The sequence below is a fragment of the Astatotilapia calliptera genome, chromosome 5 (genome assembly GCF_900246225.1).
Source record: "Astatotilapia calliptera chromosome 5, fAstCal1.2, whole genome shotgun sequence".
Classification (NCBI taxonomy): domain Eukaryota; kingdom Metazoa; phylum Chordata; class Actinopteri; order Cichliformes; family Cichlidae; genus Astatotilapia; species Astatotilapia calliptera.
Window position 1 is genome coordinate 11,112,317 of NC_039306.1, and position 16,197 is coordinate 11,128,513.

Genomic DNA, 16,197 nt, shown 5'->3' on the forward strand with positions numbered 1-16,197 from the left:
AATTTACAAAGACAACTCAAAAACCAAAACCAACTTTGACAAGTTTTGCCTGGCTTTGTTTTTGCTTTTTAGTAAATTTTTAAAGGATTTGTCTAACAAATAATTTAAATAATTTGGCTTGCTGAGTGGTTAATATCATATCCAAAAACAATTGGTGTAGTCTTTCAGGGTGAAATTGTATTTGCATTTTATCTAGCAGTAAGTGAGACAGGCAAAATAAACAAAAAACCTTACTGGTGTCACAGTTTGTGCGAAGGTTTCAAGGGCAAAACGTGCTGGAAAAAGTGCTTTGTGCCCACGTGTTGCTGGTTCAGGTAAGTAACTACTGCATTTTAAGGAAAGGTCTCAGGTGGGTTTCCTTTGGTTTACAGCAGCACAGACGTAGATAAGCGTTCCTTCACATACTTGAGTGCAGGCAAGTGTTAGCACGGTCTACGGATTTGAGTTCAGGCAAGTATTTCTTTGTGGGCGAGAGTGGGGCAGGCAAATTTTTATAGAAAGCCAGCAGGTGGGCGGGCACATCAGGACAAGATCATACTTGTGTAGTATAGATACACCCATGCACACATTCACACATCAGAGAGGAAGAGACTGAAGACAGCAGGTCTGAACCCGAGAGCACATGGGGACCATGGCAGTTGGCTTACTTAAACCCAAAAGACCAGGGGAGCAGCAAGAATATATAGACTGTCTACACACAGAGGCGACTGAACGCAAGTGGCTGCTGCTCAACATGTGGAGCAGGTCATCTACTGACTGAAATGTTGATAGTTTTCCTTTGAGTATTCCTTTGAAAGTATCCTTTGAGCAAGATCCTAAACCCTGAGTTGCTCTGAAAAAACTTTGAGTGCAAGAACAATAAGAATAAGAACAAGTCCATTTACTATTTAGGTGAAAGCAATGTGGACAGGCCAGATAATCGTAAAAAAAGGGAAATCAGACACAAGTGGAGGTTAAAAGGGAGGGAAGACACAAACTGGAAGTTCAGGTGACACAAACAGGATGTGGAAAGTAGAAAAACAAGGACTACATTACAAGGACCCAGAACTGTGACAGCTTTGCTTTAATCTCATACAATATATACAGTACCATCTCTAATGAGAGGAAATTAGGTAAAAGCGACCCAGGCATATCGAACTGTTTAAATCATTGCATCATCCACAGTCTGGATCAACCAATAACAGCTTCCAAACACAGTTCTGCACATTAATGTGCCAAATTTAGCTAACAAGACTTTAATAATCGCACAAGATAAAAAGCTGAGGAGCCATCAAAATGATTGCTGTCTATTCCGATGAAGACACAAATTTGTGTGCCAAGCTTCATGCAAACAACCCAATCTTGTTGAGAGCATTTGGTGACAGCAGAGATACAGTCAGGGGAAAATCTAAGTTATGAGCGCTGATCTTCTTTTCGCCATTAAATCTGGATAAAATGTCACTGCAATCCATGTAATAGCTGTGATATTTCAGCAAAGTGGCGGAATAAATAACCGTCAGACATTTTAGAGGGTACTAGAATCAGAACAGCAAAAATTATTTTTTTAAAAATAAAGGAGAAGTACAGAAGTCAGAGCAATTTAAAATGACTACTAGTTCAAAACTAGTACTAGTGTAGTGGCGAATTTCTGTCCCAAGCTTCGAAAAAATAATTCTTCCACTTCTTAATGTGAGCTGTTCAGATTTATTTCTGACTCGTACATACAAACAAAAGATGTCACGGTCAAAAAACTATTTGCTGCTACAGCGCACACTTCCATTGCCGTCCTGGCTCACTCTAACCTGCTACAACACATGCGCTGTAATGTTTTCTTACCCGACACAAATTAAACACGCAGCATTTATTCTCTAACAACATATCATACAAAATTAAACATGTAACAATAACTGAAACAGTATCAAAAATATTTCTCTATAGATTGGCTCTAACATTTCCAGCCCCCTAATTGGAGGGCGTGAAGACTGACAATTAGCGAACACTTACAAAAGAGCCAAATAACATTAACACTTCCTGTATCACACATGGTCATTCAAATTATCTTTCACAAAACCTGTAACCGATCAGAACATATACTGTATTTTCTCATTCCAAGTTACATGACATTCTCACAGATCAAGCATAGCTTGTCAATGGGTCTTTCTAAGGTGTTAGTCTTTGTCTTGATGATCACACGCCGCACCAGACCCTTAGCATCTGGAATGACACGAAGAACTCTCCCCAACATCCACGAGCTTCTTGGCGCTGACTCGTCGACCACCATTACAATGTCCCCCACAGTTACATTTCTTCTGACCTGAGTCCACTTTTGACGCTCTTGAAGCATAGGCAAATACTCGCGCACCCACCTCTTCCAAAACAAGTCAGCAAGATATTGCACTTGCTTCCAACGGCGGCGGGAGTATGAGTCTTCCTTTCTGAAAAGTCCAGGAGGCAAACCCGGCTTTTTCTTCATTAGTAGCAAGTGGTTAGGCGTCAGTGGTTCCAGGTCTGTTGGATCATCTGTTACTGTAGTCAGCGGTCTGTCATTTAGTACTGACTCCACTTCACACATTAGTGTCAGTAAACCTTCATCATTGACCAACTGTTCCTTCAGTATAGACCTCAGGACCTTCCTCACGGTTCTGATCTGCCTTTCCCATATCCCTCCAAAGTGAGAACCAGCGGGTGGGTTAAATACCCACTGGATTCCCTTTTGCATGAGACAATCTAGAATCTTTGACTGATTCCACTCTTGAATGGCTTCGCGTAACTCCCGTTCAGCAGCAACTAGGTTGGTGCCATTATCTGAACGCATGACAGATACCTGACCTCTTCTACACACAAAGCGTCTGATGGCGTTCAGACATGAATCAGTGTCCAAAGTGTGCGCGATTTCAATGTGCACTGCTCTTGTTGTAAGGCAGGTAAACACCACACCATACCTTTTTACTGTGCTGCGGCCATGCTTCACATTAAACGGTCCAAAGTAATCCACCCCAACATTAGAAAAGGGGGGTTCATCAGGTAGAAGCCTATCCTCTGGCAAATCTGCCATCTTCTGTTCCAGTGGTTTGCCTCTAGTTTTCCTGCAGATTACGCACCTTGACAGAAACTTCCTCACTTCTGAGTTAGCGGATGGAATCCAATACTTCTGTCGCAGCCGTGAAAGCATATACAGTCTTCCACAGTGCCCAATCTTCTCATGTATATCCTGCAAGATCAGTGTGGTGATATGTGAGCCCTTTGGGATAATGACTGGGTGCTTCACATGTTCTGGCATCCCAGCAGCTGCGAGGCGACCACCAACTCTCAAAACTCCGTCCTGCATCACGGGATCAAGTTTCCTCAAGTGACTAGTCTTTGTCACACACTTGCCTTTCTTTAACATGGTGATCTCTTCTTGGAATTGTTGACTTTGACAGAACTTGATGATCTCTGTCTCAGCTTGCACCAGATCTTTCAGGGTAAGTGTTGTCTGCATTGATTCGTTGTCTTGTTCTTTCTGTTTAACGTACGTCTCTTTCCTTTTTTCACATCGTCGTAGCAGTAAGTCTTTGAGTTTGATCATCCATGCCACAGCTCTCTTCACTCAACGTGTGAACATTCTCAGCTGCATTTGTGAGATGTACCATGGTTGCATGCCTCACTTCGCTGTCATCTTTATCAATCCTTTCCTTGTCAGGTCTTTCTGGCCACTGTCTTTCTGGGGTTTTCAGGAAAGCTGGGCCGTGGAACCAGCTTAGATTCTTCATGAGCTGGTGCAAGCCCTCTGGATGCACAATCAGCTGGATTGATTGCTGTACCAATGTACCTCCACTGCTGGGGATTTGTTAGCTCTCTAATGACCGCAACGCGATTGGCCACGAATGTCTTGAAGCGAAGGTTTTCATTTTCAATATACTTCAACACAGTTGTGCTGTCAGTCCAGAATGTAGATTCAAGAAGATTCATCTGAAGCTCCGTTCTTAACATTTTGTCTGTCTTTGCAGCAACCATAGCTGCAGTCAACTCTATTCGTGGAATAGTGGTTTGCTTCAGGGGCGCCACACGGGATTTTCCCATCATTAACGTACAGTGAACCCGTCCGTCATTGCTGGTCATCCTCAAGTATGATGCTGTTCCATATCCACTTTCGCTCCCATCAGAAAAATGGTGGAGCTGTGCTGTTGCGACAGGACCGAAGTCCAATGGTCTCACACACCTGGGTACGGTTACCTCTGACAGCTGGCACAGCTCTTGTAACCACTTGTTCCACTTATGACTGAGCTGTTCTGGGATCTCATCATCCCAAGCAAGACCCTCCCTGCATAACTGCTGCAAGATCACTTTTGCGGGGAGAGTTCCTGGGGAAAGGAATCCCAGTGGGTCGTAGATGGAGCTGGTGACGGAAAGTATTCCACGTCTCGTCACAGGTCTTTCTTTGATGTTAATCCTGAACTTGAATGCGTCAGACTCAGGGCACCATAGAACTCCTAAAGCACGTTCCATAGGCAGCAGGTCATGGTTCAAGTTCAGGTCTCTGACATCTTTGGCTCTCTCATGCTCAGGGATGAATGAGAGCAAGGCACGACTGTTGCTTGTCCATTTCGTTAGGTGAAATCCTCCACCAGAACACAATTCAGTGAGGTCTGTGTATAACTCCATACCTTGAGTTTCCGTGGCAACAGACTTCAAGCAGTCGTCAACATAAAAATTTTCCAGAACTGTGCTTACAGCTTCAGGTGATGATTTGCTGCGGTTCTCCTCTGCTGTTCTTCGCAGTGCATAGTTGGCACAACTGGGAGAAGTCGCCGCACCGAAGATATGCACCATCATCCTGTACTCAGCAATGTCTCGATTGAGGTCCCCTGCTGGCCACCACAGAAAGCGCTGCAGGTCAGCATCGTCATCCGGGACACACACCTGATGGTACATTGCTTCAATATCTGCTGTAAAGGCTATAGACTCTTGCCTGAACCGTGTCAGCACTCCGATCAATGAGTTTGTTAAATCTGGCCCTTGTAGAAGTTCACTATTCAGTGAAACTCCTTGGTAGCTGGCAGCGCAGTCAAAGACCACCCTCAGCTTCTTTTTTTGTGGATGGTATACCCCATGGTGGGGAATATACCACTGTTTTCCATCCTTGCGGTTTAACTGTGTTGTTGGAACCTCAACGGCATATCCCTTGCTCAACATGTCACTCATGAAGGCAGTGTATTCTTCATGGAGTGCAGGATTCCTCTTCAGCTTGCGCTGAAGGCTCAGTGCACGCTGTAACACTGCACTTCGATTGTTCGGCATCTGAACGCACGACTTCTTCGTAGGAAGACTTATGGAATAGTGTCCATCAGTGAGACGAGTAGAGCTTGACACAGACTCCATAAAGTGGTGGTCCTCTTGAGACATTCCTGCTTTATCATCACAGTGACGCTCTGGAAAGTCGTGGTTATACTGTCGTACAAGCAGTTGTTCCACGTTGTCGATGGCTATTCTGTTCACAATAGCACATGGTTGTACATCATTGGCTGCAGTATCCGTTTCTCTGAGTGGTCCATTCAGAATCCATCCAAGTGCTGTCTTTACGGCATATGGACCATTGTCCTCACTTGGGATCACCTTCCATGGCTCCAATATGGTGTATTCTTTAGTTCCAATGAGAAGCTCCACTTCAGCCTCAATATGAGGCAACCTCACTTCGCGTAGGTACGGCCACTTGTCAACCTCTTTCTGGAGTGGGATGTTCTCTCTGGAAACAGGAATACTTTTCTGTGTGAAGACCTTTGACAGTGCGATAAAGTTGTTGTCTGCCAGACTGCTGACTTCCAATTCTGTGAGCACATAACTCTCCTCTCGACTTTTGGAATTAATGGTCCTCAACGTTAGCTCGGTTCGTCTGCCTTGCACCTTCAGCTGCCTTGCCAAGGCTTTGGTGCAGAACGATGCAGAGCTACCTGGGTCAATGAAAGCGTAAACCTCCACAGCCTTGTCACTCTTGCAGGACTTCACCCTTACAGGTACAATGGCAAGCACGCAGCTGCCTCCAGCCCCAGTACAGGCACTTGTCTCCTTTTCTTCAGACAACCCTGCTGGGCCTTTAGCAGTGCTACCCATATTGACCTCATCGGGAGGCTTCTCTTCCTCATAACTTGAGAAGTGCAACAAACTTGGATGCTTGAGTGAACAAACCTCGCACACCATCTTCTTTTTGCAATCTCTGCTCATGTGACCCTTTAGCAGGCATCCAAAGCAAAGTCCGTTTTTCTTCAAGTAGTCCACTCTATCCTTATGAGTCTCCTCTCTAATCTTGTAACACTCTTGCAGTGTATGAAGTTTCCCACAGAACATGCAAGGTCTTGTGAAGGCGCAGTTGAGTGAAAGGTCACTCTGGTTCTTACTCACTCTGCTTCTTTTGTCCATTTCTGAACCTTGGTTAACCTTGATAGCAAAGCTGCTCCCATGTCTAATGTCTTTCTTCAACTTATTTCCTTGCTGTGGCTTTTTTATAACCTTGTCTGACACTGCTGTTTCAAGATCGCCAAAGAGTGGGTCGGACATGATCTTTGCTTGGCGTTCAACGAAGGCCACCAGCTCTGTGAATCTTGCTCTGTTGCAGCGCCGCTCCTGGATATCATATGCATGGACTCTCCAGCGCTCTCTTATTTTAAATGGCAACTTGGAAATGATGACCCTCATAGTTGCAGGGTTGTCCATCTCTTCCATATAGTCCACATCCTCCATAGCATTACGACAGCTCACCAGGAATACAGAGAATGCGCTCAACGCCTTTCCATCTTCAGCCTTAATTTGTGGCCACTTCGATGCCTTCTCAATTAGCGTGCCAGCAATCTGTAACTCATTTCCATATTTATCTTGAAGCAGCTGCAAAGCCCTTTCATACCCCCGATGTTCAGGCATATGCTGACAACTCCTCACAAGATCACGAGGCTCGCCTCGAGTATACTGCTCCAGAAAATATAGCTTGTCTGAATTGCTATCAGCTCTGGTGTCAATAGCGTGCATGAATGCCCTCATAAACGACCTGTATTCCAAAGGATCTCCGTGGAACACTGGCACATCCCTTTGTGGTAACCGAGCCAGCTGTTGGTTCTTTACAAGCATCTCTGTGATATCTGCCTGTTTCTGCATAACTTGATAAAGCTCACTTGGTCTGGTCTCCTGAAGTGAGACACCATCTTGGCGTTGGCTCGGCCCCTGCAGTGGAGTTCTATGTGTCTTAGGCATGGCCCCTGCTGCAGTACTTGGATCACCAGGATTCCTCCAAGAGGCAGACCTCTCTATCTCTGTTGGCTTCCCTGGTGTGTGTTTTACGTTGCCATGACCATTTTCGTTATTCATCTTCAGGAGGTCACGACGTGGCATTACCGTAAGTCTGGTTTCACTCACTTGAGACTTAACCCCTTCACATTCCTCATACACTTTCACTTTGGCAGTAGACACTGCAATGGCTGTTTCAATTTCCAGTCTTTCCTTTGCAGCTTTAATTTCTGCTTCTTTTAACTCTAGAGCCTGTTTTTCTTTCAGAGACGCTGCTCGTGCCATCAGAGCTGCTCTGTTAGCTTCTTCCTTGACGCGCTCCGACGATGCTGTCGACACCCTTGACGTGTTGGATACTTTAGACTTGTTTGACACTCTAGATGTTTTTGACACTCTGGATGCACTGTCCATGGGAGTTATCTCTTGATCACATGTTTGTATTTCAATCCATGTATTAACTCTATTAATGAACTGCAAACATCGTTCTGACATTGGCTGAAACCAAAGTTGTTGGTCAGCCTCCTTTTCCTCCTCATCTTTAATACACAGCAACACTGCATAATTGCATTCTTGAAACTCTTCATACAACTTCTTGTAAACTTTCAGTGCCTCTCTCACATCATTTACAGCCGGCAGAATTTCATGGCTCAAAAGTCGCTCAGTTTCATCTTCTTGTGCTGTCACTTGTCCTAATTTGCCTCTTCTCACCTTTGTGAGCTGATGCAGTTTGAACTCCAGACCTTTGTCTGTTATCGCCCTCTGGCTGCCAACACGCGTAACTACACCCACACTGTCATTAATGTCGTCCGCCATTGTAATCATATAACACCGCTAAGCCATAATGATTTTCTTCGGCACAGCTGTCGGGTGGTGTACTGCACAAACTCCTTTATGCTACTTCCACAGGTAAGATGCATCTGACAAAACACTTTTTACTTAGCTGTTCGCCGTGTTGTTGTATGTAGGCGTCCTTATGCCGACGATCCGGTGACTTTTCTATGTCTCAGTCAAAGTCAAAGTCAAAGTCAACTTTATTGTCGATTCTGCCACATGTACAGGACATACAGAGAATAGAAATTGCGTTACTCTCAATCCCTAGATAAATAGCAAATGAACATTTAAATATATTTAAATATAAAAGTGATTAAAAATGCAAGTAAAATAATTAAAAAGTAAAAATTTAAATAAATACAATTTTACATATAACAAGAAAGCTATACAATGGGTAAGTGACATTGAGTGTAAACCAGGCAGAGTAGTGCAAATAGGCAAATAGTGCAAATGGAGATTTAGTAGTGTACGGTAAGTCGGTGGCTCCACCGCGGAAAACATTCCTCCGTTACTCGCTAGTTTTTTGACTTTTATGTAGTGGCGAATTTCTGTCCCAAGCTTCGAAAAAATAATTCTTCCACTTCTTAATGTGAGCTGTTCAGATTTATTTCTGACTCGTACATACAAACAAAAGATGTCACGGTCAAAAAACTATTTGCTGCTACAGCGCACACTTCCATTGCCGTCCTGGCTCACTCTAACCTGCTACAACACATGCGCTGTAATGTTTTCTTACCCGACACAAATTAAACACGCAGCATTTATTCTCTAACAACATATCATACAAAATTAAACATGTAACAATAACTGAAACAGTATCAAAAATATTTCTCTATAGATTGGCTCTAACAACTAGTATTACAGTTTAAATATGCGTGTGCGTGGAATTAACACATTTTTGCCTGTAAGGTGTTGTCTTAAATGATAAATATTTGATATCCTGAAGATTTGTGCCTCTAAGGCTGTTTCATTGTTCATTCATTGTTTATATAAAGAGATCTACCGTCTCACATCGAAAACGTTCCTGGTTCAAAATTCCCTGTTATCTGGAGACCTCCTGATTTTCTGCATCATTTCCTTTCTGTTCCTGAGTTGTCCTTGTTTTCTTTCTCCGGGCTCCCTCCCCTCTTGGTTAATTCCTGTAGCCTTTTCAATTTTATTTGTTTATTGAGTTTCGTGTCACACCGTACAATGCCCTTTGTTATCACTAAGTTTTAGATTAAAGTTTTTTGTTTATCCACCCACTTGCAAGTACCTGTTATGTCTGCATATTAGGTCCTCTGGGGTCTTCAAACATAAAAAATAAAAAGAACAAATGTCAAAATGACTCTTTTATCTGTGTTTTTGGAGTTATTTAGCTTTGTTTGTATTCACTGATAAATTGTCAGTTATTCATAATTTAATATTTTTAAAAAAAAGTTCTGTGTGGTGGGCTGTTTAATATTTTATGATTGACTTCAGTAGAACCAAGCCTACACTTTACATTTATTTTAATGACAAATTTTAAATGCATGCAGTGTTGCGTCTTTAGTTGTTTCCACAGTTGATCAAGAAGAAATATTGCCTTGACAGCTGGGGTGAAAGGTCGGGAGGGGATCCATACGAGGCAACATTAAACATTGATCTCTGTAACCTACTCAGGGAGTCTAGCAGCATGGCTCCTGCAGCTGGTTATGAGGAGATGGATAACAAGGCAGAGGAGTCCCCACAGCAGCGTGAGGTTTCCCTCGTGGCTTGGAGCTCTCCTGGTGGTCCCTGACCTGAAGTCCAACCTTGTCATTATTGCTGTCCAGGTGGGAGGGGTTGCTCGCTGACACCATTAACATCATTCTGGCTTTCAACTCAGGGAAGCTTCCCTCTCTTTCTCAGATGTACCGTGTATACATCTAGAAGAAATATACCACACACTCTACGGTCTTTCTGCAGCTTCATCCATCATTTGAATGACATGAACAATATAAACCTTTACAGTTTTTACATATTTAAGTCATTAAATCTTTTGGGGGTTATTTTAGCAGTTAATTATGCCATCCCACAAAGACTAATTACCACCATCCAGCCTTTTTAACCTGCGGTTTTTCACATCCCAGAATAAGCACCGCCTCAGATATGTCCCTTAGTGAAGGCCTCTGCACACTATAATGAGGCATATTAAACCATAAAGCTAAGAGTTCAACACAGAATATCGCTAATACTATTTTGGATTCATCTAGAAGGTTTCTGGCAAGAAGTCACGGTTTTTAGTTGCACAACTGAAGATGAATCCTCTGTCAAAATTACCCAGACAGGCTGTGTTATGTTAAATAGATAAGTTGGAAATGAAATGTGGGAGAATGTTCAGAGTTTATAAATTACCCACCTTTATTTCTAAAGCTATTTTTTCTTGTATTATGTATTATTTTTACAGTACTTGTAAATTGTGATTCTACTCTGGCTGCCTCTGTGCATATTGTTTTATGCATGACAAAAAATGAAATAAAATGTATGAATAAAATCAGTCAAATCAAAAACTACTCTTTAGAACAAAGTAGGTGTTTGTTTCTCTCTTTTCTGCAACTGTACATTCATAAACAAGTCGTGCAACATTACAGTGTCTATCCAGAGAACACATGGCATATTGCACACCTGTTCTCTTCTTCTGATTCTCTTTGGAGGTGGCGGTCTTTGATCTTGACGGAAAAAATATGTATATAACATATATGTAGTGATCAGTAGATGAAGGACTCCTTTATTTCAGAAGCCATCAGATGCATGAGCAGCTGATTAAAGGTGGATAACTTTGTTATGTATCATAATGAGTGGGCTGAGAAGTCAGAGCCATAACTGTGCACAGACATTTTGTGCTAAGTGGCCTGATCCAGGACAGAAGAGAAGAGAGCTGCTTTTTTTCTTTTAATTTTTAGATTCATTTATGCATTCAGAAGGAAGAAAGCATGTATTCAGCTTTGCCTGGAACATCTCTCCAGCAGTCATAAGTCTGATTAGATCTTATAGTTTTCTATCTATTCTTTCTTTGAGTTATTTGTCTGTTAGACTGAGGGTTGGAATATCTACAAGGAAGAAAAAACTGGACTGAGGCCACGAACAGTGTTAAATTATTTATTCATAATGAATCTTTTGTGAATAATTTTTATTCTTGCACATATACCACACACATTCGCTTGGTATTTATTTAATTTAATTAAATTCTGTTTAATAATCAATAATTTTATTCTTTTATTTTGCAGTCCTGTTTTATGTGTTCACATAACTACTGAATATCACTAGTTATGTCTTGCTGCTCAGTCACAGAATTTTTTATAAGCTATCAAAGTGGTACTGTCATGATCCTGGTGTTGGTGATGTGGTGGTGCTGACTTCTGGAGTTCATGAGCTACTTGGCTGCCTCTCTCCACCTGTAGCTTGTCACCAGTATTCAGCGTGGTAGCTTTCAGGACTGGTGCAGACCATCACTCTCCACCAGATCGTCAGCTAACACGTTTCGTTCATTCAAGTGTTTCCTTTTCCGTAATCTCGTGGGCCTTCTCCAGCTGCCTTCTCCTCGGGTTCATTCCTCACCTACCTCTGTACCTACCTGAATTTCTCTGAAACTGGCGTTTTGCTCCCGCTGCTGCCAAACTAAATTCACCTCCCAGTCACGACTGCACCTCCTGTGGAATAAATGGAAAACTTACCTGCCTGCTGTCCTGCTCTCCGTAATCATCCACAGCTCACCGAAATCGTGAGTGGACATCCCACCTCACCTGCCGCTCACCTTACCGTCTTCCCCAGAGAATCTCCCGTCCCTCGATAATCTTTCTCGCCTGCCTGCCAAGTGAGTCATCTCCTTTCACTCTGTTGTTGCAAGACCCACTTAAAGCAATCATTTCTGGTAATAATACCTCTCTCTTCCCATTGCAGTGGAGCCTGTCCCTGTGAAACTCCTTCAGTGCCTCACTTTATCTGCAACAATTCTTTTTTTTAAATAAAATCAGTTTAAATTTGAACCCTTCCTGCACTGAGTATACTTTTGGGTTCATTCTCGCACTGGCCTCTCAGCCCTTTCTGACAGTATGATCTGGCCATACATGGACCCAGCACACCCAATTTGCTCTGCAATTAAGAAACAGGGCGCAGTGATTGGTGTACATGAGCAAGTGCTACAATACCTAGATCAACACTGTCAAGCCATTAGCGACACTCGGGACAAGATGTTTTCTGTTCTCCAAGAAATTCATGCCATCTTTATCTCCCACTTCAGCTCAGACAGCCCAGGCCTCCACAGCTTTCCCAGAAACCGTCTTCAATCTGCACTCCCCTCAGGCCCCACTAACTCGGATCCTGCACCTCCTGCTACGGCAGACCTCTAATCTGTGTCAGAGGAGTATCAAGATTATAGGAGATAGTAAAAACATGGCGCTGTCCTCTCTGGACAGGCTGCCGACCTTCTTCTTCCCTCCAGCCATTTATACAATCTGTCACAGCAGGAAAGGGAGGCAATGGAAAGTACATCCATGAGCCACTGCCTGCAGGAGTCACCTGCCCGTCCTCCTCCCCAGTAGGAGCTAAGGGGTTTTTTGTGGCAAAAAAAGATACAATCAGACCGTGTATAGAATATTGCAGGCTTAATGAAGTCAGAGTCAAAAATAAATAACCACTGCCTTTCATTAACTCTGCCTTTGAACCTCTCCACTGAGCTTCACAAAGCTTAAGCTTCTCAATGCCAACCATCTCGTCCGCATCCGATAGGTCGACGAATAATAAACAGCTATTAATACCCCTCTCACACACTTTAACTACCTGCTCTCTTTGGACTCACCAATGCCCCAGCCGTCTTCCAGGCCTTAGTTAATGACATGTTAAGATGCTTCCTAAATGTGTTTATCTACCTTGACAACATTTTGATGTATACACGGTTTTGATTTTTTCTGTTCCTGTTAGAACACCGTGTTTATGTCCGCAGTGTGTTGCAGCAGCTTTTGGAGAATCATCTCTACATGAAGGCTAAGAAGTGGGAGTTTCACTCCCTAGCTGTTTCGTTTCTGGGCTACACGGACCCAGTCAAAATTGTGCCGTCATTGATTGGCCCACCCCAACCTTACGGAAAAACTGACAACGCTTCCTCAGATTCGGCAGTGTCGCTGCTTCGTCTGTAACTAAACAAGGTAGCCACACCGCTCACTGAACTCACCTCACCTAAAGTTCCATTTGACTGGTCTGCAGAATCCAAAGTATCCTTTTCCAAACTAAACTGTTCACCTCAGTGCCACTAGCTACAGGGAACCGAGCAACCTTTGATCATTTGGACAGACCATAAAAATCGTTATATTCAGCTAAAAGATTAAATGCTTGCCAGGCTTGTTGGTCTTTGTTTTTTGGACACTTTAACTTTAATGGATCCTGTCGCCCTAGTTCTAGAATCGTCAAACCCGACGCTCTTTCTCGCCTGTTCTCTGATGACACCTGCAAGTTGGAGTCTGAATGGATCTTGCCCGCCTCGTGCACCATTGGCAGCCTAACTTGACAACCAGCGCTGGTTGACAAGATGGATCCGGGGGCTGTCCGCGCCTCAGGCAGCAGCCCCGGAGCTGGTCCGGGGGCCACCCATGTGGCAAGCAGCGGTGGCACAGCAGGCGTGGAAGTGAGCCGGAGCAACATACCAGCCTCTGTTGGAAGAGAGGCCAGACCGGACAGTACGCCGCCCTCGGGCGTGTAAGGACTCTCGCGCACCTCGACCTCTGTCTCCAGCTTGGCAGGTCCCGCTGGCACGCCAGCCTCCAACTCACCCCCAGCCAGTCCGTCCTGCGCGCTGTCCACCTTACAATAATCACACGGTTGCTGTAACAGTACATTCAACGGCTGCAGCTCTCCCGCTGCCAGCCATACATATCACCACCAAAAACAACAACAACACAAGCAGTGCACAGGCCGGCAAGGCGTGATTGTGGATGACGTGCAGGTGAGTCCACGTCCGCCACAATAATAAAGTATTTTCTATTTAATTATAGACTTTGTCCTAATTATGTCCTGAGTTTTTACTATTTAATAATAAAAAAGGAAACATTACAAAAAACACTTAAGGTCATGAAAATTAATTGCGATTTAGCAATTCAATGACGCATCCACCTTATTTATTGAAAAGGATCGGTATCGGCGATACTGTCCCATATTTACATATTTAAATATGCAGTATCACACATCACTAATGATAGACTGATCTCAGCTTTTCAGCAGAACTTCAGTAAATTACAGTTCCACCACCTTTATACGAATGGTATACATCACTTAGTTTGCCTTAACTGGCAAAATAACTACCACAGAAGACTCCCATGAGGCACTCAGCCCACAATACTGGAAATGTGACAAGTGGAATCACACACTCGTTCACACTGGCACCACATACAGCAGGGGTGTCAAACAAACGGTCCACAGGCCAGAGCCAACCCACTAAAGGTTTCACTCAGGTCCACTGGATGACTTGAGAACATGAATCCCCTTTATTTTGCATGCGAAAGCATTGTGCTGCAAATTGTTAACCTGTTGACATCCACTAGATCACCAGCAGCCAATCTAGATGGGATCATCATAGGACAGAGTATTTTTCCCCTGCTTTGGAAAGACAGAAACTGTAATGTCAAAATGAACGTGTGAGGCTTAATTTAAACTGCAACATTTTCTTGTTTCTTAAAATTGACTTCTTTAGAATTTTTTTTTCTTCAAAACAACACTCAACCCAAGCCCTAAATGTGATTTTACAAACTGCACAAATTTAAAGACTGACTGCTATATGACACACACATGCAGATAGAGATAAACAGATAGAAACAAAGGATCCAGCGAGCAGGAGGCAAGGAACAAAACATGAAAACAACATACATGACATTGTGTGTCTGAGTTATTCAGCATAAGTTGGAGTTATTATTCAGACCCAAGGAGGAAAAGTCTTTCTTAGACATATTCCAATAACCAGTTCCAATATAAAGCATGTGTTTTCAATGTCATGTAGCATTTTATAGGTCAGCAATATCATCTTATCATGTGTTCCTGTCCGAAACCTCGGACAGGGGGATTTGCATAGTCTGAATATTTTGCTATCCTCTCTGTCTCCCTTGAGCAATGGCCTGAACAAAGCAATATTGCATCCTGTGTGAAGACCCCAAAACCCTGACAAGTTGCAGGTGACCAACTTTCATGATGTTAGATTAAATCATTCAATGTTCTGAATCATCTTACATATTTAAATGTTCTTACTGACATTAAGACATTACCTATGGCCTGCCATACCACACCAAGGAATCATGTTGTCACCAGTATTTGTGTTTCAGACTCTGGAATTATATTCTTTGATTATTGTTGTTCATGGTTTTGGTTTTTAGTTCTCAGCGATCTTCGTTCTCCCTCCTTTTGTGTTTACCTCAGCCTGTGTTTAGTCTCTGTGTGTTCTCTGGGCTGTTCTTGTGTTCCTTGTTTTTTGTTGAGTTACATGTGTCTCTGTGTTCATTCATCTCCTGTGTCTCCCCAGCCAGCCGTGTCTCCTTGTTAAGTCTGCATCTCTGTGTATATTCATGTATTTCCTGTTTTACTTTGAGAGTTCCTTTTCCCGTGTTCAGTGTATTCAGTTTTGCTTCCTCCCGGTCTTGTTGTGTCATATTAGTCCCAGCTGTGTTTCCCCCCTGTTTCCCATTCCCTCATTACTCCCTTCTGTATTTAAGCCGCGTTTTCCTCTGCTTTAAACTAGTTGAGTAATGGCTTTTTCTTAAAGTGTGCAGATAATGCCAATGTGAGTGTCCAGGTGAACTCCAGGACTCAGTGTCATCCTTTTTTTTTTTTTTTCTCATCATTGTTTTTATTGCAGATTTTCCTTTAACACGACAGTGTCTCGACAGTAGACACAGAACAACAAAACAGTACAAACACAAAACGTACACAACAGCTCTTAAATAAGGCATAATACAAGATACAAAATACAAAATATAACATACAAGAGGTGGTGAGTCAGTCTTACAGCGCCCGGGTGGTGATCACGTGTGTAGTAGTCCTTTGAATAAGATAGCGGAAAGGTCCGGTCCAATATAGTCCAAAAAGGGGTGCCACATCCCATAGAACTGACCCACACTGTGGTGTATAACGTGTGTGAGGTATTCCAGAGGAATC

The 16,197-nt window shown here is 43.1% G+C and overlaps 1 protein-coding gene across 1 annotated transcript; it reads right to left on the reverse strand.

Annotated features, from left to right (window-relative positions):
• Positions 1-3,657: 3,657 nt before the first annotated feature.
• Positions 3,658-4,744, reverse strand: LOC113021813 (uncharacterized). Its single transcript, XM_026166569.1, has one exon. It carries the CDS (start codon positions 4,621-4,623, stop codon positions 3,658-3,660), a length of 966 nt encoding a protein of 321 aa, XP_026022354.1. The 5' UTR covers positions 4,624-4,744.
• Between the last annotated feature and the right edge of the window lie 11,453 nt (positions 4,745-16,197).

Excerpts from the sequence above, each read along its gene's own strand:
- LOC113021813 (XM_026166569.1), bottom strand. The coding sequence starts at position 4,623 with ATGGAGTTATACACAGACCTCACTGAATTGTGTTCTGGTGGAGGATTT.